General features: G+C 34.1%; 1 protein-coding gene across 1 annotated transcript in view; it reads left to right on the forward strand.

The window, feature by feature from the left end:
* LOC149410776 (putative fatty acyl-CoA reductase CG5065) overlaps positions 1-26,406 on the forward strand; it is a 68,515-nt gene that overhangs the window by 36,700 nt on the left and 5,409 nt on the right. The window contains exons 2-8 of the mRNA XM_089647881.1: positions 15,226-15,349; positions 15,652-15,768; positions 17,366-17,614; positions 19,249-19,394; positions 20,197-20,306; positions 21,714-21,906; positions 24,570-24,719. Coding sequence (XP_089504007.1) covers positions 15,239-15,349; positions 15,652-15,768; positions 17,366-17,614; positions 19,249-19,394; positions 20,197-20,306; positions 21,714-21,906; positions 24,570-24,719 — 1,076 coding nt within the window. The 5' untranslated portion in view covers positions 15,226-15,238. The remainder of the gene's footprint in view (positions 1-15,225; positions 15,350-15,651; positions 15,769-17,365; positions 17,615-19,248; positions 19,395-20,196; positions 20,307-21,713; positions 21,907-24,569; positions 24,720-26,406) is intronic.

Below are 26,406 nucleotides of genomic sequence, written 5' to 3' on the forward strand. Positions count from 1 at the left end.
CCCAACAATAATAGAAGGGATCGGAATCCTTAAAAGTCATTCCAATCTCCCGGCCCGAACTGTCAATAATATGTTCAATGACATTATTTCATCTAAATGGCCCAACTTTTCTCTTTTATTTACTGATGGATCCAAATCTCCCGACTATTTCATTCAATTTCAAATCAATTTTCAATATTTTCAGCCGAGTGCATTGCAATAATAGAATCTCTCAAATATATAATCAAAAATAATTTTGAACATTCCCTAGTTCTCTCTGACTCTCTCAGTTTCCTCAAAAACTTAAATCCAGTCCTCTTCTTCATCCTGATGATCACTTTGTATGCCTTATTCGAGAGATGACAGCCTCCATTCAAAGCTCTGGTAAAACTGTAACTCTGATTTGGATTCCTGGACATGTTGGTATCATGGGTAATGATATTGCGGATGCCTTGGCAAAACAAGGAACGTCCAACCCTGTTGTTACCCTCGTAAACCACATTCCCCTATCTGACATTTTTTCCATCATCAAAGATAGATCCCGCAATGTTTGGTTGGAGTATTGGCACATTGCTAGTCAATCCAAGGGAGCCTGCTATGCCTCAATACAAAGGACTATTCCATCAAAACCGTGGTTTCACCAATTCCCTCATTTTTCCAAAAAAGAAATTTCTTCACTCATTCGAATGAGGATCGGACATTGTTCCGTTCCTTCCCATCTTTTTAAAATTCACGTCGTTGACTCCTCAGATTGTACATTCTGTAGTCTAGAAGTGGGAACTTTAGATCACATATTTTTTGGTTGTCCCTCTCTAAACAAATATCCTCTCTTCTATCAAGCCTTATCTAAAATTGCCTCCCCTCCATTCAACATCTCATCTCTTCTAAGTCTGAACTCGACTCCAATTTTCATTATAATTTTGAAATTTGCCCATTTAAATAAAATTAATATTTAAATTCACCTTTCATTTCTCCATAATTTTAAATGATGGCCAAGAACACCCTTGAAGGGTGAAAGCCAGAAATAATGTTAAAAAAAAAAAAAATATCTTTTAATTCAAAATAGATAACCCATATGGCATGCCAGGGCAAAGTCGACCATAGGTCCGTCCATTACTACGGGCCGCACGCCGAATATTGTTTTTACTCGGCTTCATCACTTTAAGATTCCCACATTATTTTAGAGATTTGATAGAGCAAATTCAACCGAAGGTCTGTCCAACACACCAGGGCTGCGCGTCGCATATTTTAGTGAACGACTGCTTCACTTACGTCGTTAAGGTTCTGGGTTTATTTTAGGGTATTGTCTCGTCTTAAGAAAATTACAAAGTATATATACCAAGAATCCAATGACGGTGTACAACAGTATGTTATTTCAAATGATCTGCATAAGGGTAAATATATAAAATATGTTTTAAGATGTTAATTAATACCTCCCTTATTGAGTATAACTCCTGTTTAGGGAAGGAAACGTGTCATTGTCATTGTCATGAGAATCTGTCTATTTTGAAGTGATAATATACCTACTTACAAATTTTGTGATTTCAGAGGATTTTTTTTTTTTTACTAAATATGAAGACGCGAGGTTTATTGTTCACGTAACTACTAGTTTAATTTACAGGGTTTTCCAATAAGAGGTGTTATTTTGAATAGGACGCTATTTCGGTAGATGTTTCTTTTGAAGCTGTCATTTTTTGGTATTTGACAAGTAGAAACTACGTCATTAATAAAAATGGAACGATACACGCTTCAACAACGCATTGAAATTATTAAAATTCATTTGAGTGAAGAATCAAATGCAAATAATTTTGAGTGATGAGGCCCATTTCCTCGATGGCTTCGTCAACAAGCAAAATTGTCGCATCTGAGGCTCGGAAAACCCAAGAGTTATTGTTAAAAAGCCTCTTTATCTTCAATGTGTGACTGTTTTGTGCGGTTTATGGTCCGGCGGAGTCATTGGACCTTATTTTTTCGAAAATGAGGCTTGGGCAATAGTTACGGTGAATGGATTGCGCTATCGAGAGATGGTTAATGATTTTTTATGGCCGGAATTGGATGATATTGATCTGGACAACGTTTGCTTTCAACAAGACGGCGCTACGTGTCACACAAGCAACGAAACCATTAGTCTTTTACGATTGAATATCAAAATAACACCTCTTATTGGAAAACCCTGTATAATACATTGTATTAAAAAAATAACTACACCAATAGGAACGCGCGCAAGATTCTATTCCTTACCCAAAACTGCGAAACCAATTATTTTCTGAGATCAAAGGGACACACCCATAAGTTATATAATCATTTCATCTCTGTGTTATGATAAAATCTTTGATAACTGTTGTCGATCTTAATATTCTGCTACCAACATACAACTGGCCTGCTGTACCTTAAGCGGAGAGTGTTGTCATTAAACGGTTACCTACTGTAATGCAGAAATCTGACTTAAGGACGGTATATCAGTATTAATAACTGCTGAGAAAAAAGCAACTGAAATACCGGCTGAAACTCGTAAAAGCAAAACGGGTGGGAAACAATTCATAAAAACTAAGAACGGGTTGTTTCGAGAATTTGAAAAATTCTTCAAATTTCTAACTTAATTTTCAAGTTCTCTGAAAGATTTTTTTCAAGTTCTGTTTTTATTTCAGTTCTGTCAAACACTTTGCCTATAATGATATAATAACATAACTCAAATAGGACTTTCACAGAACCCGAAAATGAACGTTGAAATTTGATGAACTGTTCAAATTAATTAAATAACTTAATACGTTTTATTTTTTTGATAAAACTTTTTGATTTACCTTAATTACTATAAAAGGAAACTGACTGCATTTTTGAAATTTTTAATTTTAGCTTTTTAATTATTAATTGCGTAAAATGAAAATTCCCTTTCGTTGTATACCATAGCATAGATGAAAATAAAATACAAACAGAACAAGCAATGCATATTTCAAGTCTCCTATAATTTGTACCACTATTACGGTAAACAAATTGTTTTTAAAAAAACACATTTAATTGGAAATCTTTCAAATATTTTAGTTGGTTTTTTTGTTGTTTTCATACCGGCCGGAGTGGGATAGATCTAACTGTTAACAGACAAAACCGAGGTATGTATGACGTCACGCGTACCCCGTAAGATTTCAATCGTTTTGGCGGACGAAAAATTCAAACTTTGACAATTATTTTAACTACAAATACTGATATTTAAGTAAGAAGGTTAACATTCATAATAAAAAAGCTGGAACTCCTTTTTATAATATTTATACATTAATCAGGACAGCATTTTAAACATTTTAATATTCTCCTGCTGAAGAAAGTGCACTTCTAAAACTGGTAAAGTTGTTAAAGTAAAGTGGTTTTAAAAAAAAATGTGTATTGATATATTTATATTATATTAGAAAAATAAACACTTAAGACACTTCTACACTTTGGCTAAGTTGAGCTCTCGAATATTGAAACTTTTGTTAGTTTTTGCACAATGCTTCATCATTCAACTTCGTCATGCCAGTTTTTCCGGGTATGGTACTTGAATTATTGTGTCAGCAAACACAATGAAATGCACTCAATATCGAAATTAAACAGTAATGCTGACAAATTATTTTATTGAAGCAGTGCGAAGTACGTACTTTGTTTTTTGCTAACTATTAAAAAAATGATGAAGTGCAACTGAATGATGTCAGCGAAATTTCCACCGGAATTAAAACAAAATATATACTCGTAATATTCATTTTATCTGGAGACAATGCATTTTTTTGTACTATGTTTTCAACTGAGCGGAGCCAGTTTAAATATCGCATCATTATTTTTTTAGACTGTTGTAAGACTTAAAGAAGGGAAAATGTGAAAATAGAAGGTTGAGATATTTAACTACTAAAATTTAGTATTTTATTGATACATGATTGTCAGGCCGTGAATGACCATTTAATTAATGTTATTCATGTCATTAAATAATGCGTAAAGTGTTGAAGAGGATTGGTGAAAAATTGTACAGTGTAAAATATCACCTTGAACTTCATAATTTGCAGAATGCCGACGTAGACAATGTGGTAAATGTATTATTACTTATTATTTTACGAGGTTAGTATGACAGGACAAATTATAGCTTTAGAATTTTGAAGGAATTTATTTAATAAAGTGTTCATAATGGCAAGCCAATATTAATCAAAGCTATTCGAGGTCAAAATGCTGTGAAAATTAGTATGGTATTAATTTATTTTATTGATACATGATTTAGAGGGTACATGTGGTTTTTGTGATATTTCACCCTCTATGCTAGGGATGACCCTGTGTTATGGCGGGTGAATTTTACAGTTTGCGGACTTAGAATCTATACATTACTATAATATAAAAAGAAAAATAAGAAACATGATGTATAGCTAGTTTGGGTTGTAAGAAGAGCATGGAGAAGTTAGAGAATTATGAGAAGATGAAAATTAGAGAAATTGTTAGTATATAGATCACACTAATTAATTATGTACATACTATACCGCTAAGTTAGGGAATAAGGATATATTATGTTTGTCTAAAAAGTGATTAAATTGATAGAGTGTAGAATGAATGTGTATTGTAGTTGTAATGTATTCCGTGTGTAAGGATCCATTTCGTAATTTGTTATAAAGGAATGGGGTTGACTCACGGTTTTTAGGTTTTCAGGGATAAGGTTAAAGATTTTAGGAGCTAGGAAGAAAAATTGTCTTTGAGCTGGCGTGGTATGTAGTGAAGGTACTTAGTACTTTTAGTATGTAAACAGAGATTTTGTCATTCAATAATAATAATATTTGGCTAATTTATTTAGCACTGTTTTCGTGCAAAAATCACCTCAAGGACTCTGTACAAATATATTTATTAAATCATAAATACAGCTAGCTTACAACTAGGATTCATAATAACTAGTGACTTACATCTAAGACTTATTTCTAATGACTTACGACAAACTACGTCAGTTCGGCGGCGTTGACGTCACTCCGGGCACCGTTGGTGACAGCCGTCTTACCAGCCAGTGGCGGCTTCTACGTCATAATGACGTTGTAGCCAGTTGGAACGGTTTCAGAATGTGCGGTTTTTCAAATCAATATTTGTGAAAGAAAATATTAATATTACATTAATCATAACAATAAACTTAAATCTTCAACACATTTTTAACGATATTCCTAGTTTGTAAAAATACCCCATTATATGGTTTAAATTACATACCTCACTAGGTGTAACTTGTTCTGAAATAGGTGACAGGAATGCACAGTACAAATACACAGTACATCAGAGCCACTTTACAAAAAATGTATAATCCTAGTTTTTCGTCAATTAAGACATTAAGACTATTCTTGTATACAAATGGAAAAAAAAATATCATCAAAAAAACACATCAAAATATTCATACCCGTTACTCATCACGCCTAAAATGTGTAATTCTTCCAACAAAAACAGCATTTGCCCAGCGACAATTTTCCTATATTGCTCCCAAGATGTTCAATTCACTCAATATAGATACCAGAAAATCTGAAACTGAACATCCATATATAAAAAATATTCAGAATTGGCTATTGGTAAAGCGAAGGAACTATTGCAAAGAATGTCTCGTGTCATTAAATTAAATAAACTGCTATTTTATTCAATTCTTATATGTTTTCTTCTTATTTTTATTTTCATATCTTTTTTGTCTCTCTTATTTCTGTATATCCTAACATCTTAGCATTGTAATCTAAAGAAATATGGCTACCATAATACGGGCATGTGCCTAGTATGGTGGCTGTAGAAAAAAAAACTGTAATCATTTAAATTTTTATAAATAAAGAAACACCAAAAAAATATTCAACTGCCATGTTTTTATTTAAATTTAGATAAATATGGATGGAGAAGATTTAATAAAGTATGTAGTTTGTAAAAGAAGAAAACAAACATTACATTTTTAGACACATGGTTAAAAAGACGACGATTAGGTAACATTTAAAAAAAAAAAAATAATATAAAGTGAAAATACAGTAGACAGTAGATACTATAAGAAAAAACAAGACCGTAGATAATATAACAAAACACAAGACAGTAGATACTATAGTAAAATACAAGGCAGTAGATACTAAAAGAAAATACAAAGACAATACTGTAATAAAATACAAGAGAATAGATACTATAAGAAAATACAAGACAGTAGATACTGTAAGAATAAAAAGTTCAATTTCATAAGGTCTTCAATTAACTTGAGATCGTTTCTCTTTAGCCATTAGTGATGTTTTTAGTAACATAATAGATATTATTTATTTCTCTGGTGTGTGTTGACAGTTTGTAAAGATTAGTTGGTTTTTTATTGATACAATATGTTATTCCTAGTAATTTTAGTAAAAAGGCAGTGCCTTTGTTTGTTTTTTTTTACTTGATTTTTAATATCTTGCTAATGTGTCAAATTCCTTGTAGAGTAAAACAAGAGTTAATATTATTATGGTTTCTAGCTCAAGAATGAAGGATATAGAAAACAGCACTGCGAATCACTCTGCTGGTAGTCAGATAAGGTAACAATCCAAATAGGTGTCTTGGTTCTGCTTTCATGTACCTTCAAACCTTCTCAAAGTTGACACTATTTCACACAAAATCAATATTTTTTGGGCTTTTCAATTGTACATCAATTATCATTCATTGTTGAGTTCCACTTCTTTTCATTTCACTTCTATCACTAATTCTTACAATTCCCTGTATATATTATAAAGCTTCATTCAGTCCGCTTCAAATATTGCAAACAATTCGCAAGCCATGCCTAAGGTGAATTTTATTATTTAGTCATTTTTAATTAAGAGAGACCTCAAAGAGAACCTTGTGGAACACATTCTATTCATACTTTGTACGTTCCATTTCTTTGAAAATGCTTCCTATTCTGTGTATTTTTTTGGTTGTGTCGTATTTTTTTAAAGCATTCTCGACATTTATGATCTATCAGTTTGCCGAATACAATATACCTACTCGTAATATGCTTCCCTTTAATTATAAGATTAAAGTAGACAGAGTCCGATAATGATAGCCGTCCGACGTGACCTACCTCAGGTAGGGCGGACATGCAGGCGGGTGAAAGAAACGAACGAAAATCGAAGGGAAGTGTAGGGATGTTAAAATTTGAGGTTGAATGTATTTTTGGATGAAAAAGTTTTAAATTCGTTTTTTAGATCTCGACAACAGCGCCACATATCGGGTCCAAAACTATCCTTTCTTTCAAGCTGGAACCAACCATACACATTCACAAAATTTCATTAAAATCAGTTCCGCGGTTTCGGAGATTAGCGTGTACGAACACAATGACACGTGATTTTTATATTTCATTTATTATTTCTATACATACATTACAGTGTCTACCAAATTATTTACATTTGTATATAGTACATAAATTTAGAACTGTTGTTAATATGGTGTTTGTTTTATGCTGGGTGTGAGGTAGGTTTGAGTAGGTGACACTGTGGTGGGTAATGTTATATGTTTCGTGAACACCTCACTGGGAGATCCTGTGCTGAGGTGTTTACGTGGTTATGTTTGATAGTAATATTGTTTTATTATATTTTATTACACGTAGAATTTATAAATCGTCATTTAAAAATAATAAAACACCATATCATTAAAACACACCGTTTGGTTGGTACGACTAATTTGCTGATTTATTACAGCCAATCTACGGCACTAATATAACTATGGTTTAAAATGTCCGCATCAGGGTTTCCACTTCGTGGAGTATCGCCCAAATTGCAATGGTTTTTTGCGGAGAGAATCTTTTTGCAGGGAAAATGTTGGAATTCTGGAACTTGTGAGGTTTTTGTGGGGAATTAGAAAAACTCTTCATTTCTTGTGCGTATTTTAGAACATATGCATTGGAAATTCTAATCCACATTCACATTTGAACGTATGAAAAATGTTTTACTGCGGGTTTTTAAACACCTGTAAATTATGGATTATAAAATCAGGTGCAGTTATGGATGCTTTTTTACGCTTCGATTCAATACGTTAACATTAGTGATGAGATGCTGTCATTTTAACTAGCGTTCTTTGATGTTAGAAGCGGAATAAAAAACGTCTGACTCCCATACAAAATACAGCGCAGAGTTGAAAAAAATAATGTAAGCTTTTTGAGACGGGTCACTGGTGACGTCACTGATAACCTCCAAAGATGGACTGGAATTCGTCATTGTGTGTTTGCATGTCATGTGATAGATCGTCACTAGGAATCAAAACGCTGTTTTAAATTCCCTTTTCCACTGTAACTTGATAACAAGATCTGAATATTCAGGTACCTACAGTCAATCTTTCGTATTACCTTTTTTTTAACTCCACACAGGAGTCCCTGAGTATAAAAATAATCCCTCAGGGTTAGGGAATGCAATCCTGCATACCGGGATCCAGAAATACCGAGATCCCGCAGACATTTTGCGGGACTAATCTCGGTAGAAAATCTTGCGGGATCCCGCTGGACTGGCGGGATTACAGAGAAGCTTCTACAACTGCATCGACGTCCAGTTCTTCCACATCGGCTCATTGTGAACCTCAACCATCAACAAATAAAATCACTGACCATTTTTCAAGCGAAAACAATACCGTCGAAAAGAGGGTATCACGAATGGTGTTAAAGATGGTTTACCATTCCGAGTTTTCTGTACCTCGTCGGATTTGCGAGGTCTTTTTAAAGCCGGGGGTTTTAACTTAACAACATCGTTTCAATCAATCAAATTCAATCAAATTAATGGTTTTAAATTACGGCAAGACACAAAAATGATGGTTATTCAAGATCTTTTAAAGCTGAAAGAGAGCAACTACAGATTTACCCTCACTTACTCTGAATTACTTCGAGTCCGGTGGATTAAAATGCACATACCTTCAATTCACTTACAATGCGCTAATGACTATTGTGCCAACCAGCTGGCTACCTTGTGTCCAATATCAAAAGCCGTTTATCAGATGACATAATTAATACTTTAACTTTTTTACGAAGCTATTTCCAAAATAATGTTTAATTAAACTTATGATGCTCATTGTACAAGAATATTGTTTATCGTGTGAACGTTATTATTAAAATTTAAGTTTCAGTTCAATTTCAGTTTCAGTGCCGGCAATCCGGGCGTTTATTTTATTTTCATTTGTGTACATAGATTTCTTTTACCCACCTCACCAGACAAAGTCTGTTCCGAGGCGGGTATGTTATGTAAATTTATGTCTTATCTTATTCTTTGCCAATTTATGACTTAAACTTTACCTATGTCTAACTAAAGGTATACCTATTAATAAATCATTTAAAATGTCCCAAAGAACTTGTTTTATTATGGGTATAAATTTAAAAGTCTAAAAACAAGGTTGGTAGATCGAGGTATTAGGTCTTTATTATACGATTGATTAGATATCTAAGTCCACTCTGCTGAATCCCGTAAATACCTGGATCCAGCGGGACTAAGATAGTTCAGTCCCGCAAATACCTGGATTGACATTTTCTTGCGGGATTGCATTCCCTACTCAGGGTGAATGTCTATGATCCTGGGTCTGGAAGAGACCCATATTGTAGGAGGGAGGAAAAATCGTTCCACAGCCGAGTCGAACTCAAGAGTTTGTTATGTTAAGCCATGTTATGTTATTTACATAACAAGTTGAAGAAACGAAAATGGGAATTCAGTCATTTTTGCGAGAATACTGTGAAATTCGTATTTCAAATAACGAGAATTTTCGTAGCTCTTACACTTTTTTCTTGTTATTTAAAAGAAAAATGTACAGTATTATACATTCTAAGAAAAATAGTAACTCATTTTAAAAGAAAATCGGAACTGAAATGGCCAAAATTACCGCCAAATCTCTAAATAGTATAAAATAAATCTCTGTGCGCTTAGTTCTTCAAAAATACGCAACGGATTTATAAAGGGTTTTCACTGTTAGTTTTTTTCCGGTCAGCTTATATATATATATAAAATTATAAATTAATTAAAATAAATTTTGGTTATGGTATTTTGAGGATATGCCTAAATAATATCCACCTTTGAAAGACAGTATTGGTATCTTTTAGAGCCTTACTAAAAGAAGTGTGAGACTATGGCATCCCCAATTGGGGTATCTTGTGAGGCTGAAGGTAGTGGGGAGGGGAAGGAGATGGGAAGAGGAAGGTGGAGAGTACCTGGCTATTCAGATCTGATCACCAAACACGGCTAAAGCCATTTCAAGCAAGGTTTCAATTCTGAATGGTGATCTTACAGCAGGGCGATACTGAACTGAGAATATCTTCCACTCTGGAACGTGCCGCAATTACACTACAACTTATTTTAAATTAATAAATTTTGAAATAACACTATTTCATTAAATAAAATTTACTAGCGCACGCCGGGATTTAGAACCAAAACCTCCTAGATGACAAGGCCGGGACACTCATTCAGAGCAGCCTCTAAACTTGTATCAAATTTTACAATAATGTTTTAGTTTTTTTTTTTTGGGTGTTATGCCGTGTTGCGCTAACGCCTTCTTTAGACAACGTTTCGGACAACGTTACATTGTCCATCATCAGGGCAGATGTGGACATGATGGACATCATGTGGATATGATGATGGACACTGTAACGTTGTCCGAATCGTTGGCTGAAGAAGGAGTTAGCGCAACACGGCGTAACTCCACAAAAATAAATAACAAAAATACTTTTGGCAGTGAAAATCTTCAATCATATGTTTTAGTTACTTTAAAAAAATACATTTGTGGAGGTTCCCATACAAGTTACGAAGCTGATTTGATTCCGTGTCCCGGCCTTGTAATCTAGGAGGTTTTGTTTGAACCTGCAGCCTTCGGATTACTGGTCGAAAGCCTTAACCCTCAACCACGGAGGCCGTCGAACTGGTGAACCTTCTTTACGGGAACATTTTTACATATTTTTCTAATCAATCAAAATAAAGTTATAAAGACAAAACATAAATCAAAATCTTGTGCGGTAATAGTTAATTATACAATGGAATTACAAAATCACCGATCATCGATTCACTTTATTTGATTGACCTTCACTACATACCACATCAGCTCAAAGACAATTTTTCTTCCCAGCTCCTAAAATCTTTAACCTTATCCCTGAAAACCTAAAAACCGTGAGTCAACCCCATTCCTTTAAAAAAACAAATTACGAAATGGATCCTTACACACGGAATACATTACAACTACAATACCCATTCATTCTACACTCTATCAATTTAATCACCTTTCAGACAAAACATAATATATCCTTATTCCCTAACTTAGCGGTAGAGTATGTAAATAATTAATTAGTGTGATCTATTTACTAATAATTTCTCAAATTCTTCATCTTCTTATAATTCTATAACTTCTCAATCCTCTTCTTGCAACCCCAACTAGCTATACATCATTTTTCTTTTTTATATTATAGTAATGTATAGATTCTATGTCCGCAAACTTTAAAATTCACCCTCCATAACACAGGGTCATCCCTAGCATGGAGGGTGAAATATCACAAAAACCACATGCACCCTCTAAATCATGTATCAATAAAATAAATTAATACCATACAAATTTTCACAGCATTTTGACCTCGAATAGCTTTGATTAATATTGGCTTGCCATAATGAACACATTATTAAATAAATTCCTTCAAAATCCTAAAGCTATAATTTGTCCTGTCATACTAACCTCGTAAAATAATAAGTAATAATACATTTACCACATTGTCTACGTCGGCATTCTGCAAATTATGAAGTTCAAGGTGATATTTACACTGTACAATTTTTCACCAATCCTCTTCAACACTTTACGCATTATTTAATGACATGAATAACATTAATTAAATGGTCATTCACGGCATGACTTTGAAGGAGGCATCCTGACCAAAGGTTCAACTCTCAATAACAAAAACACCTCAAGGATCTTCTTCATCAATAGAAAAATGAATAGAATAATTCTACGGATGTTTCCGTCATTTTGTACGTCGTTCAATCATCTAGCAGTTTGCAATTTTTAATGTTTTAATTACGACCTTCTGAATTTGCGTATCCTAATGTTTTAACAATGTTGTCATAATCAGTTACTTAATAGTTTAAGGCAGTCGGATTGTACATTTTTTTTTATTTCAATCTTCTTTTCCTGTTCAACTGGTCTCCAATCATATACAGGGTTTTCCAATAAGAGGTGTTATTTTGATATTCAATCGTAAAAGATCAATGGTTTTGTTGCTTGTTTGGCACGTAGCGCCGTCTTGTTGAAAGTAAACGTTATCCAGATCAATACCATATAATTCCGGCCATAAAAAATCATGAATCATCTCTCGATAGCGCAATCCATTCACCGTAACTGTTGCTCCAGCCTCATTTTGGAAAAAGAAAGGTCCAATGACACCGCCGGACCATAAACCGCACCAAATAGTCACACGTTGAAGATAGAGAGGCTTTTCAACAATAACTCTTGGGTTTTTCGAGCCCCAGATGCGACAATTTTGCTTGTTGACGAAGCCACCGAGGTGGAAATTGGCCTCATCACTCAAGATGATTTGTATTTGATTCACTCAGGTGAATTTTATTAATTTAAATGCGTTGTTCAAGCGTGTATCGTTCCATTTTTATTAATGGCGTAGTTTCTACTTGTCAAGTGTCAAAAAATGACAGCTTCAAAAGTTACGTCTACCGAAATAGCGGGCTATTTAAAATAACACCTCTTATTGGAAAACCCTGTATTAGCTATCATCAGGGCAATCATTATTATGACATATGTAGGCTGCAGTCCGGAATAACAACCTCAGTTTTTTTGAAATAAGTTATATAAATGTAGTTGATTTTCACTTTTGTTTTCGGTAATGGCAAATCTCAGAAGCGTAAATTAACCCACTTCTCGACATCCTATTAAGCTGCAACCCGGTAGATAGACTCTCATTGCATTGTGATGACATTAAAGCAGTTAATTGATGAAATAAATATCGGTCCTACCCGATTGGTATTTGGCAAAGTTGTCGACTTCAGTTCCGGGGTAGGAAGGTACAATCCTCAGACAAACCATTTTTGTTGTTGTTGAAGTTTTAAAAGACATTTGAAAATTGTTTTTACGGGTTGATTTCTTTTATTATCTTATTTCATGTGAAATTGATGAAACATTTTAAAATATTAAATTATTTATTGAACAGATAATCATCTTTATCGACCTATCTGGGCCTAGGCGTCGATAGATCTTTTGTCAATTGGCGACATCGGTATTTTTTTATATCGTCGTACTTCCAGGGTTTTCTGCTATGACTAGACAATACCCTAAAATAAAGTCGGAATCTTAACGACGTAAGTTAAGAAGCCGTGCACAAAAATAAGAGACGCGCGGCCCTTGTATTTTGGACAGGCCTAGGGTTGAATTTGCTCTAGCAAATCTATGAGATAAATTGTGAATCTTAACGACATACGTGATTAAGTCATGCAATTGAAAAACGTTTAATAAATGTTTTATATAAAATATTTTGAAAGTAATATACTGTTCCTATTAATCGAAAATATAAATAAATGACATCCGTAGAGATTGCTCTAAAAAATATACATATATAAATATAGTATCGTTACGAAATCGTCGGAATTGAATGTGAGCCTCGATGTCACCTCAATGGTTTTTGAAAATTTTCTCCGAAGTATCCCAAAAATTTGGATTTTTATTTCAGCAAATTGTGCCATAAACAATTGTGCATCACTCTAAGGATGGGGTGTTTCACGGAATGTGAACAATTCATCAAATTTCAAATATGATTTTCAAGTTCTATGAAGGTTTTATTCATGTTCTTTTTTTTCTTTTCCGACTTTACGTCCAGGTTAAATCTTCCCCAAAGGAAAAACTAAACCCTTCCACACACTTTTCCACAAATGATCATCTAGTCAATCTACATTATGCAAGTGCATTATATAAGCAAAATAAATACAAGAACAACACGTCAACTCACCAGAGATCAAATGGGAAAATAATTCACCGACTCCAGATATTTTCATATCAGAGGGTTCGGCTCGATAGAACTCCTAACAGGGCCTATAAATCTTACTGATCCCTCAACATAAATATTAAAAAAATCTTTAGTAATCCTACATGTATTTAAAATGACTGATTTTGCATTTTGATATATACATTTGTTTATAGATCTAATACGCCTAAATTATATACCAGCTCTCTTATTAAAAATTAGGCGTATTAGATCTATAAACAATTATAAATATATTCATCATTATTAGTCAGTTGTTTCACAAAACTGAAATAATAGCAGAACTTGAATAGAACCTTCACAAAACTTGAAAATCAGCTTTGAAATTTGATGAATTGTTGTTGAACAAATACTGTAAAACAACACGTCCTGATAAAACTCATTATGCATCATATTTGACATTTGAATCAAATACTGACTGGAAATATACAATACATACCTAATTCGTGGGTTTTTTTCTAAGAATCCTTACAACGTTCTCATTCGACTTCCGGGAATGATGATATTGTACTTTTTGGATTTGTAAATTTTTCTGATTGTTAAGTGACAACAAACGATTAGTGGATAGCCATGAGATGCATTTAGTATTATTATTAAGTGTATTTTGTATATACGAGTACTAACGTGCGTACGTAACGTTATTGACTTTTGCCATTAATTAAATTAGTTGGTTTCTAACGCGCTTCGGGACTGGTCGAGATCGTCTTTGGTCCATCTTTTTCAAAATTGTAAATAAAGTATATATTTGCCAATGTTCGTAAGTTCTATCTAGTTTTCGGAAGAAGATATTATCGTGAATACAAACATACGTAGATTTAAAATCAATTCGTTCGATCACTAGTTTGCCCTCCTTTTGCCGATTTAAATATATAATACACGCATATTACATTTATATAAAGTAGAGAAAAGTCAATGTGAAAAAAATGATATTCGACGGCAGTTCCGGCAAAATATATTTTCAGGCGCTTACATTACTAACGCTGGCTAAACCTTATGAGATACACCAAAATAATGTACTTCGGAATTGTGAACAACATCTTAAAAAGACCTACAAAGTCCGCGACGGTGTGTGCTTATCTCCTAAGGATACCTCCCAGCAACGTAGTTCTAATACCAATATAGTTTTACTTGTTAATGGTCAAGTGGTTCAAAGCGTCGGGTTTTACCAAAGCGTTAAGGGTCCAATCCCCAGCTATTTTTATACAATTTATAATCGTTTTGCTAACCGTACTTTGCTTTAGTGTCTAAATCCTTTGGCGTTATTTTTATTTGTTATTTTAACGATAATATTAACAATTCATTTGTTATTTTTATAGGTCTTTTGACAAGATGGCAGACAATCAGGCTTCCAATGGGGTAGTGCACGAGGTGTCCAATATCGCCCGCTGGTACGACAACAGATCTGTCTTCATCACTGGAGCAACCGGCTTCATGGGAAAGGTGAGCAAACATTTATTATTGTTTTAACTCCTTCTTCTCTTCTTTTTTACATCTCTCCTTCTCTCTTCCTCTCCTTCTTTTCTTCACTTCTTCTATTCGTCTTCACATCTCTTCCTCTCTTTTTCATCTTCTTCTCTTCTTCATTTTCTTCTCTTCTTCGTCTTCTTCTCTTCTTCATACTCTACTCTAGCCTCGTTTGCCTCCTTTTTAATGCACGAGTATCCTGTAAACACACCTCCAATATAACCCACGTACATAATTATTAAAGTGGATCAAATTCACCTTACTGTGTTCGTTTCCAGGTTTTGGTAGAAAAGCTACTGAGTTCCTGTCCGGGCATCAACCAGGTGTTCGTCCTTCTTAGGAGGAAGAAGGATGTCTCTCCAGAGAAGAGATTGGAGCAACTCAAACAGACTTCAGTAAGTACTTTATTCAATTCGTTTCATTTGTACAGCCTTACTACATAATGCAGCATTGATCATCTTGAACTATTTGTTGGACATAAATCTGGTCTTTTTGTCTTTCAAATAATCTTAAATCAATTTAACGATTTATTCTTATATTATGCGACACAATTTGACCGAAACAGTTGGCATCTGTCATTGTCTGGAGGTAAATAACCTTCAAGTTTAAATTCCACCGTTTTGTATTTTTTAATATACCAACTACATAAATATTATAAAATGCAGATCAGTTCGAGATTATTATTACAAAAATGTACATATTTATTTTTTTAACTAAACTGCCTAACCCAATTGAGGAATAAATTCTCGTGTTTGAACTGGGAAGTAGCGTCATTATAGTTAATAAGCTAGTTAAAAAAATAAAATTCCTAAATAAAAAATAAATAAAAAACTAAAAGCATAATAATAATAAAACTAAATAAAAAAAACTTAAATATCATAATAGTTTATGCAAAACTACAAAAAATAGATTTTTTAAATATATTATTTGGTATTTTTATGTAGTCGAATAAATTTTCTACAACGATTTAAATTGTGCCCTTTTCGATTTGCCACCATTTTATCTATGAGTTCGGCGGCGCTGACATCACGCCGGGCAACGCTGGTGACAGCCGTTTTAACCCCTCCTATATGACCGGGCGTCCATATTTTATAAAAAGTATATTTATCTTTTTTTCTATCATGCTGAAATACATTATTTTTTAAAGTTAGAAAGATAAGTAATTAATCTATTCAGTTTGTCTCAAATATTTAAACTGTAATACATTAATAAAATACTAAAAATAGCCAAAAATAATAATAATCATTCCGCGCCGCTATGGTAACAATCGGTTTAACTTTAAAAAGTAATACTTATTTTTTATTATATGAACGAGATAAAAGTGACGGTAGAGTTTTATTACAAATTCCCCCCAAAAAACGGAAGTGTTTTCGAAATATCGAGTTCTCTCAATTTTTCTATGATTGGAGTAAAAACTGAAGTAACAATGTAGTTATCATTTTTGATAACATTTTTCACGTTTTATATTAGAATTTTATTATTTAGAAATAGTAATGTTTATTTTAAATGCATACCGGAAAGATAGTTTATCTAGTTTCTAAAACAGTATTTGTTTTTGCGGAAAATTAAAAAAAATGAGATGTATATAGCGCATTTGAAATACATCGAAAACATTGCAAACTGAACAAATGTGATGAAAGTAATGAAGGGTTAAGGACAGATTACGCTATAAGTTCAAATCGTTTTATATAACTCCATATTGCTGGTCATACAATCCCATACATATCTGTCTTACCTAAAAAGATGATGTGTTATAAGTGTGAGCGTGGTGACGATATGCGCTGCGATCTGCTAGCCAGGCTATATTTGAAAATTATGCGACCCTCTCTCTTACATACGGCAGAAGAAGGGATCAGAACAATTTACGGAGCGCCGTAATTACGCGTCTGTCATCTTTCAAAGTGACAAATCCCATACAAAGAAATGATATTCGGCGGCAGTTCCCCAATTCATTTAATCAAAAATGAAATGTTACATATTTATCTTATGCAGATATTCGACGTCCTTCGGCGACAGTGGCCGCAGCGGCTCGACAAGATCGTGATCATCAACGGCGACATGCTGCACCCGGACCTGGGCATCAGCGCGGAGGACCTGCGCACCGTGCAGGCCTGTGTGTCCGTTGTGTTCCACTGCGCTGCCACAGTGCGCTTCGACGAGGCTCTTCGGCTCAGCGTCACGCTCAACATCCTGGGCACGAGGCGCATGGTCAATATCGCCAAAAAGATGGTCAAATTGGAGGTGAGTTCATATATAAGTAACCAACGGAAAAATTAATATCCCCAGTCCCTCACAGCATGGCATATTTAACTAATGCGAGGACACATTGTTTATTTCACATTGTCGAATTTAATGTTCAATGTTCACTCCTTCCTCTCTCCAAAAAGACCATCCAAGCATCATCTCCAAATTAATCAAGGCCACCTTGTGTGGAGTTAATGTAAACGTGTTGACAGACAGCAAGGACAAATACTTCACTGTTTCGGACTGGCTATCGTCAATTTTTACGACTCCCGAGGAACTACATTGGGACGTTTTTGAAGTGGAAAAACTTTTGCATTTTTTTAAAACTTACTTTTATTTGTCATAAATGTGCAAAATACTCAAAATGCTTTTTAAAATTTTTTTAGATATTTTTATATCTTCAGTCTGCACGCATAATTGACACATCACACAACATAAGCACGACCTAAAAACCTCCAGCAGGAAGCTAAGTAGTTTTCCAATAAAATCTCAAATTAGGTTATCATGGTAATAAACAATCAACGGAGTAGTTTTCAACTAATCTTAGTTTTAAGCCACTAGTTTTAAGTCACTAGCTATTAAACTTATTTATAAGCCACTAGTATAAGTTATACGTCTAAGTGAAGGGAATATATTCAATACATAAGTTGTTGAGCGCCCTTGAGGTGATTTTCTCACGAAAACGGCGTTATACAATTAATCCAAACATTATTATTATTATTTATGTTTTACCTTAGCCATTTTCGACTCATCGAATGTAATTTGAAGCTTTTACACCTCATTGTAATATTTAACTATTTTTGAAATAATTTATTTCAATAAATCTCTAATCCTTTAACTGGTGGAGGCGCCAGTCCCCGATAGACTAGAGGTTCTGAGTCTCAGCCACGACCGTGCCTTATTTTCTGTTCCCTCTCCTGATTCATATTTTCACTGAGAATTAGTTCTTTGATGATATTAATTTCAAATAATTTGTTTTTAGTTAACATTTACCACTGTTATTCAATCTTTATAGATAATGAGGGGAAATGGTTTTACTTCTAAACAAAATTTATGCTGAATCAAAATCCTACTTCACAATTCGATTTCAAACATTTTGTCCTTCGAACTCGATTTAATCTTCGGACGACTTGCTTAACTCTGCATTTAACCTTAGGCTCAGTAAATTAAAAATTTAAACCTTTGGTACTTCAAACCGGATTCAGTTCTTGCACAACTTGCTTAGATTGGCATTTTACAGGGTCAGTAAACAAAAAATTCAATCATTTAGTCCTTCAAACTGAATTCAGTTCTTTGACAACTTGCTTAGATTGGCATTTTATAGGGTCAGTAAATTAAAAATTAAAACATTTGGTCCTTCAAACGAGATTCAGTTCTTGGGCAACTTGCTTAAATTGGCATTTTACAGGGTCAGTAAACAAAAAATTCAATCATTTAGTCCTTCAAACTGAATTCAGTTCTTTGACAACTTGCTTAGATTGGCATTTTATAGGGTCAATAAATTAAAAATGAAAACATTTGGTCCTTCAAACTGGATTCAGTTCTTGCACGACTTGCTTAGATTGGCATTTTTTAGGGTCTTGGACGACTTGCTTAGTTTGTAAATTAATAACACATTGAAACTTTTCTAGGCCTTCGTTCACGTGAGCACTGCCTACTGCAACTGCGAGCGCCAAGTAGTGGATGAGGTGATCTATCCACCACCAGGGGATATCGACAGGCTCATGCAGTGCCTTGACTGCCTTGATGATGAAATGATGGAGACAATGACGCCCAAGTAAGTAAACTTTAATACCTCAAGTTTAACCTATGATTTCTTTTATTATTAAAACATCTCAAAAAACCAGTGAGTTGGCAGAGTTTGAGAACACTCAATCTAGTGCTCAGCACGAGAGGATTGGGATTGCTAACGCTTTAAAACTAACAAATGGGCACTTGTCACTCTAACGATGTTTTAAGTATATTATACACTTCAGTGGTCACATGCCATCTCAAAACTTCGTAACAAATCATCACCTGTCTGACAGGAGAATTATGTTAGCCCTGGTTATGTTACCCAGAGTCATTAAAAACTTAATTGAGAGTCCTGCCACCGTTGCCACTATTAAATTCCATGTGCCGATTAGGAATACAAGACAAAATATAACATTATTCTGCAATACATACACAACCAACTATCAGACACACTCACTGACCAATAGGATGCATGATCTGGGTAACAAGTTTAGGGGTACTATTGATATATTTATTGACTTCATTTATAGAATTATGCGTAATCCATACCAGCACTTTGTTGAATCCTACAAATTATAATAATGTAATTTTAGTGATTTGTCTTATATGTAGTATTGTTCTAGTTTCTATAATATGTTATGTTACTGTTACATGTTGAACTAAATTATTTTATATTGATCAGCTTTATTATTTTTTTTTCGATAGCTTACTAGATATTCTGTTTAAAAATGCATGTAAAAGTCCGGCTGGGCGTAAAACCAAATAAAATAAAATAAAAAATCTCCTTTTAAGGAAGACAACTTTATATTTATTTTTTTGTATTAACATATTATTTACTTTTGCAGATTCATTGGAAAGCACCCAAACACCTACACCTTCACCAAGGCCATGGCGGAACATACCCTGGAGAAGGAGGGCGCAGGAATGCCCATCACGATCATAAGACCGAGCATTGGTAATTTAGAGCTTACTTCTTAATGAACATCGAGATTTTTAGCCAGTTTAGAGCCTCAGGTGTCGTTTCAGATTCCTCATTCCTCCATGTTCATTGTTATTAATATAGCTTGGGAATGCTTTGAGTGATTGGTTTCATTCATTCACATTGTAATTGAACATGTAAAAAAAAAATTCATAATTAAATCTAAATTACCAGTTAGACAAGCGTACAAAGAAAACATAAAAACTCCGACAGTAAATTCAAGCTTTGGACAAAGACACTACCAATACCATGCAATAAAAGCTTTCAACAGTTTAAGACTTGAAATTAAAATTGAGGAAAATAAAAATAAATTCACACACAAAATTACAAAATGGATTAAAGAACAAAAAAGACAATATTACCAAAATTTCATAGCATAAAATAAAAATAAAACCTACACGTAACACACAAAACCAATATAAACACACATCACTCACAAACACACAAGATTATTTTCAATGTACTATTTTTTTTTTTTTAATTTTAAATATATTATTATGTATTTTTAATTTTAAATGTATATTTTTTCTCATAAAATGTATAATGTAGTTTATATTTCATATTATAAAATGAAGGCCTCAGCACGGACAAGCCACCCAGTGAGGCCTACATTACTGGAAAACTTGAATTGTAAAAAATATTGTACCTAATAAAAAAATGTACATCCTGTGAAACAAACTGCTTAGTTGTAGTTTAACGGGATAACCCATGATATATCTGCCTGTGCTGTATAAATAATCCTAGTCTTATAAGGTTCGATAAAGCTAATATTTTCAAAATGACAGCTGTACCTATACTTAAACTATTATCAGAAGGATAGCAATAACTTGAACAGGGAACGAGGGCTGTTCAAGTGGTGCCGCGGCGTTTGGAAACGAATGTAAAATTGTCTTATCGAATGGAAATTTCTTATTAAGGCAGTGTCCTGTTTTTTTTTTTTTTTTTTAAAGTCGGAGGCGGTTTACTTACGTTCCCCGCGAGCACTTGTATGTCATTGTACTATCTCCCATTTTACCTCATTCCCTTGCCAGTAACCCGGTCCCTTTTATGAAGTTCACCAGGGCTGTCATTGGATATGTGGCGATGTCTTCTGGTTCCACACTGTGTCTTCCCAGGTATCTGAGCCTTATTCCCAGCAGAGCGGGACATTGGCACCATAGGTGAATTAGAGTCTCTTCCTCCTCTTCACATTTCCTACAGATGTTGGTGTTTTCCACTCCCAACAGTTGCATGTGTCTCCTGAGATGGCAGTGTCCCGTTAATAGTCCTACCAGTTCCCTCAGTGAGTTTCTGTCCATATCGAGTAGTTGCCTGGTTCGGTTAGGGTCCCAGTGTCCTGTTCACTGAGTACTCTAACCTTTGATCTATCTCTCTGTGTTCCAGTATCAGCCACCCTTTCCTCCCCGACGGCCGGCTGGGTGGACAACCTGAACGGGCCGAGCGGCGTTCTGGCGGGCGGCGGCAAGGGCATCCTGCGCTCCATGATCTGCGACCGTGACCTGGTGTCCGACATCATCCCAGTGGACCTGTGCATCAACGCCATGATAGTGGCAGCCTGGAACACTGCCAGAGAGAAGTAAGAACAAATATAAATATCAATTACAATACATTTTTGTTGTTCTTCTGATGCCATGTCCTGTTGCAGGCTGCAACCAGGAACAACTCTGTGGAACTGCAACAGCTTCATTCGAATCCATGAAGTGCGGCGTCTTTCTCTGATTGCACTACCGCTGACCCGTGAAAAATCACGGGATATGATAATTACAATTTTGAAAAAGACAACTAAAATAATTTTCTGTTCAAATATTACATTATAGGTAGGTGCCTACTTTGTCGCTTGGTTAAAATATTCCTCACATGATCAGACCCAATTTTCAAAATGACCCTTAAATTCAAAGCAAATTTAAATTCATTGAACAAGATTTCATGGGGTAAACTAAATTAAAGCTACAGACAAAATGAATCGCCACAGTCGAGCTGCGCAGCGTGAGTTGTTACATCTTATGATTCACATCTTATAATTAATATAGAAAAATTATCCTGTTAAAAATAACTTGATATAATAATATTAGTCATTCAGAATATATCGAGAACACGTGTTCTTTTCCTAATAGATATCATGACGGAATGCGACAATACCAGTATGTCAATATTAATATCAGTATTTGTATGAACACGTGATCCTTCGTCCTAATAAAACATTCGCTTTTTACTGATAGTTTGTTAAGAACTCTTTCAATTCATTCGTTATGGGCCGCAGTCCCATTTTTAACAGGGAAACGAAAAATTTCACCAGACTATTAATAAATTAACAATATTTCAAATCAGTATTTTTTTGCGGATCTTACAAGAACCCGGAATCATCAATTAAAGTTAATTTACTGATTATAAATTTTAGAATAATGATAGCGATTTAATATTGATGATAAAGGAAATCAATATCCATCGCTATGAGGATACTAGGAGATTTTTCACAATGATGACTGCTATTTTAAACGCTCTTCGTGTTAAGAGCAGATGAATTATTTATGGAAAACCATGAACAAAAGCATTCATTAACATATTAAATTGATGTAGATCTTTTAATTATGTATTGTTGACTATTTACTAAGACAATCACTTTATTTTAAAAAAGAACATAATGTAGTAATTCATTTTAATTTTAAGTAAAAACTGTAATAAAACGTAAATACAGTACCAACCTCCATTGAAATGGGTGCCAAAAGGATATTTATTTATTTATTTTTATTTTTGTTTATTGCAGAAACAAACAGTACATAATTACATAGATGAAAATAGTTACAAAGTTATAAAAGTTAGTACAATAATTGGTACCAATGACATGTCGCTGACATATATACATATGAGGTATATTATACATTTTACGGTTAAGTTACATTTTTAAGTTAAGTTAATTAGTGTGCTGGGGAAGGAGAGAGGTGTGTGTGACTGTTTGTGTGTGTGTGTACGTGTGCATGTGAGTCTGTGTGTGGTTGTATGTGTTATGTGGGCGAATTCAGTGTGCTAAAAAAGTTTTTCTTAAATAGAGGGAGAGAATCAAATATATATCGGTATTTGTGCTTGTTTGAATTGAGTTGAATGTTTGAAGGATGCGAGAAATAGGGGAATTGGCTGCAGCGTTTGTATTATTACTAGTTGTGTAAAAAAAGTTGGTGTGTCGAGTTCTTTTAGATGGGGTGTTAAAATTTATTTGGGATAGAAGTTCTGAGCAGTCTATTTCGTTGTGTATTATTTTATGGAGAAATGTCATGTCAGCTACCGTTCGCCTGGATTTCAGGGATTGGAGAGTGCAGATATAATTATTGTTGTATTTATAACCTAGGTACTTAATAAATTTATTTTGTATGCGCTCTATATTATTGACATAGTAAGTGTATTTGGGATTCCAGACAGGCTGATATGTATATCACCATACTAATCCATCGATACGTTGTAAAAGCGATAAAAATTGCATAAAATATAGTTTGCACAACAGTTAGATCTATCTTAAATTTGCTATAGGTGATGTGACAATGTCCAATTTTCTTCTTGGACATTATTTTAAGTAACTTAGCTAGTCTTCACAGTGGCTGTTATAAAAGGTTAGGTTTCATTAAAAACGCTCTCTTGCTCAAAAACAATCAAAGGTTTCACCTTTCCTAAAGAATCACAGGAACTGGCCTGTATCTAGAGTATTTTACTGTAAAAAGTGTCTAATCATATCATATTCATTTGTGATTAAATTAATTCAGTTTGCTCTCAACAATAACGGAGTTTAATTTAAAGGGATCCTAATTTATAACAGTGGCATCAACATTAGTAAGTTGGTTATGCACCTAATAACATGCAGGAATAACGGTTTATGTTGGCAGCCTCGCGTGAAATTCAAACACCACAACCTGGATATTAGGAACCAAAACTTGTTGATGTTATCTGTATCCCAAGAAGAACACAACACTGTCTCAAATTACCTCAGTTCAATAAATAATGTAGGCGTAAATACTGATATCATAATAATGACGGAACATCTCAGAGCAGAATTTAACTTTATCCACAAATTTTTAAACTATCTCTGTTTTTAATTAGCCATTTTCCTTTCGTCCTCAGACATTCCATCTTGCTCCAATCTCTTTCCACGAAGTCAGACTGTCTTTTCGACATCAGACTTTCTTTTTCTATGCTTTTCATTGTCCTGTCATCTGAGTGACACTAAAAAAATGTAAAATGTTTGCTCCACAGACACGCCCCGCTCAAGGTGTACAATGTCACCACCGGCCAGTCCAACCCCATCCTGTGGGGGCAGATGGAGAAATGGGGAAAGCAGCAAATGGCCAAGCATCCCTTCGATGACATCCTGTGGTATCCGGGCGGAGGCTTCAAGACCAACAGGTAAGACATACCAAACACACACCAGTGAGTGTACAGTGAGCACTGTGCATCCCAATAAAAGAAGTCCTACCTAACATGTTTAACGGAAAAGGCAATCTACAGATTAACTCTTCACAAAGCTGATTATTATATTGTTTTCTACTCTTTCTAGGTACACACAAAAAGAAATAAATTTTTAGAATTGTTGTTCTGTAATTACTCGGGTCCATTACTTTTCATCATATATGTTAACGATATTTTTAAACAAAACCTTAGCGGAAGCGTTATTTCTTACGCGGATCGCACGCTCATCATAGTAAAGGGTCAGGACTGGAATATTGTAAAGAAAAATTCAAATAATGACGTGCAAATTCTAAAACACTGCTTTGATACAAACCTGCTGTCAATTAATGCCAAATAAACACTTTATAATCTGTTCTCAATGAATAAACCCAAACCATACTAAACCCAAATTATACTCATAATAACTAATGGCTCATGACGAACATGTGAAATGAAACAAACACGTATGTGAACCTGTTAAGCATTAGAAAATGTATTTATGTATATATTTATTAGATTAACACTTTCCAGGCCGCGACTTTGGATGCGTGCTAAGCTGTGACCAGATAACTCATCAAAATGACAATTCAACACACCTATAAAAAGTCTTATAAAGTTATGAAAAGTCATGAAACAAATCTGGGTAAAATAGGCTTTAATGACTTTATATCACCTTTTAAAGGTGTGTTGAATTGTCATTTTGAGGAGTTATCATTGAACCGTGCTAGGCGTATCAAACACCTCACAAACACTTGTTTAGATGGGAAAAATATGCAAACAAACACGAACACAGTTCGGACTCGACCAATTATTAGCCGAAAATATCTACACGAACGGAGTTCTTACTCGACCGGATGAGGATAGAAGGTGAATAAAATGCCGACCAACTTGCAGAAAAATGCATACCGAACAGGGTCCGGGCATGACCTGGAAAGTGTTAAGAAATATTCTTAAGTTAGATAATTTAAAAAAAAAGTATATTACGCCCTCGCCCAGTCATTAATTCAGTATGGAATTATTGGATGGGAAAAAATTGTAAGCCCTGTAAAGGTGGTACAAAGACTAATTATTAAAGTAATTTTTGAAAAACAACCTACATTCCCTTCAACAACAATTTTCAAAATTTCAAGTTCCAAAAATTGAGAAATCTATAATAAAGACTCAATATTAAAAATATTCAAAGTTATTTGAAACAATTATAACTTAATTAATCATTAAGACATAAATATAACATCAAAATTCCTGCATTTTAACAAAATGCAATAACTTAATTTAGAACCATAATAATATTTTTTAATGTTACCACGTCCTATACTATAATACACTCTGCGATATTCATATTTACTCCTACACTAAACACAAGAGCTAGTTCTCTTCATTGGTGTGTAAATACTTGAATGTATACATAAATATATTTCACCATTTGTTCTTAAGCCATTTATTATGAATTTTGCGATAATTTTTTTAATTAAAAGGTACAATACAGCCATGGAAACTGTTACCAGGCCCACAATTATTTTCTTAGAAACTCAATGTTTATTTATTTACTAATTAGTGGATTTACGTCCAATTTACAAAATCGGTAACACAAAATAATAGTGTTAACTATCAAAGTAAAGGATGGTATATGAAAGCAAACACAAAA

This window comes from Hesperophylax consimilis, chromosome 27, assembly GCF_061612785.1.
Source record: "Hesperophylax consimilis isolate HC1 chromosome 27, BYU_Hcon_1.0, whole genome shotgun sequence".
Lineage (NCBI taxonomy): Eukaryota > Metazoa > Arthropoda > Insecta > Trichoptera > Limnephilidae > Hesperophylax > Hesperophylax consimilis.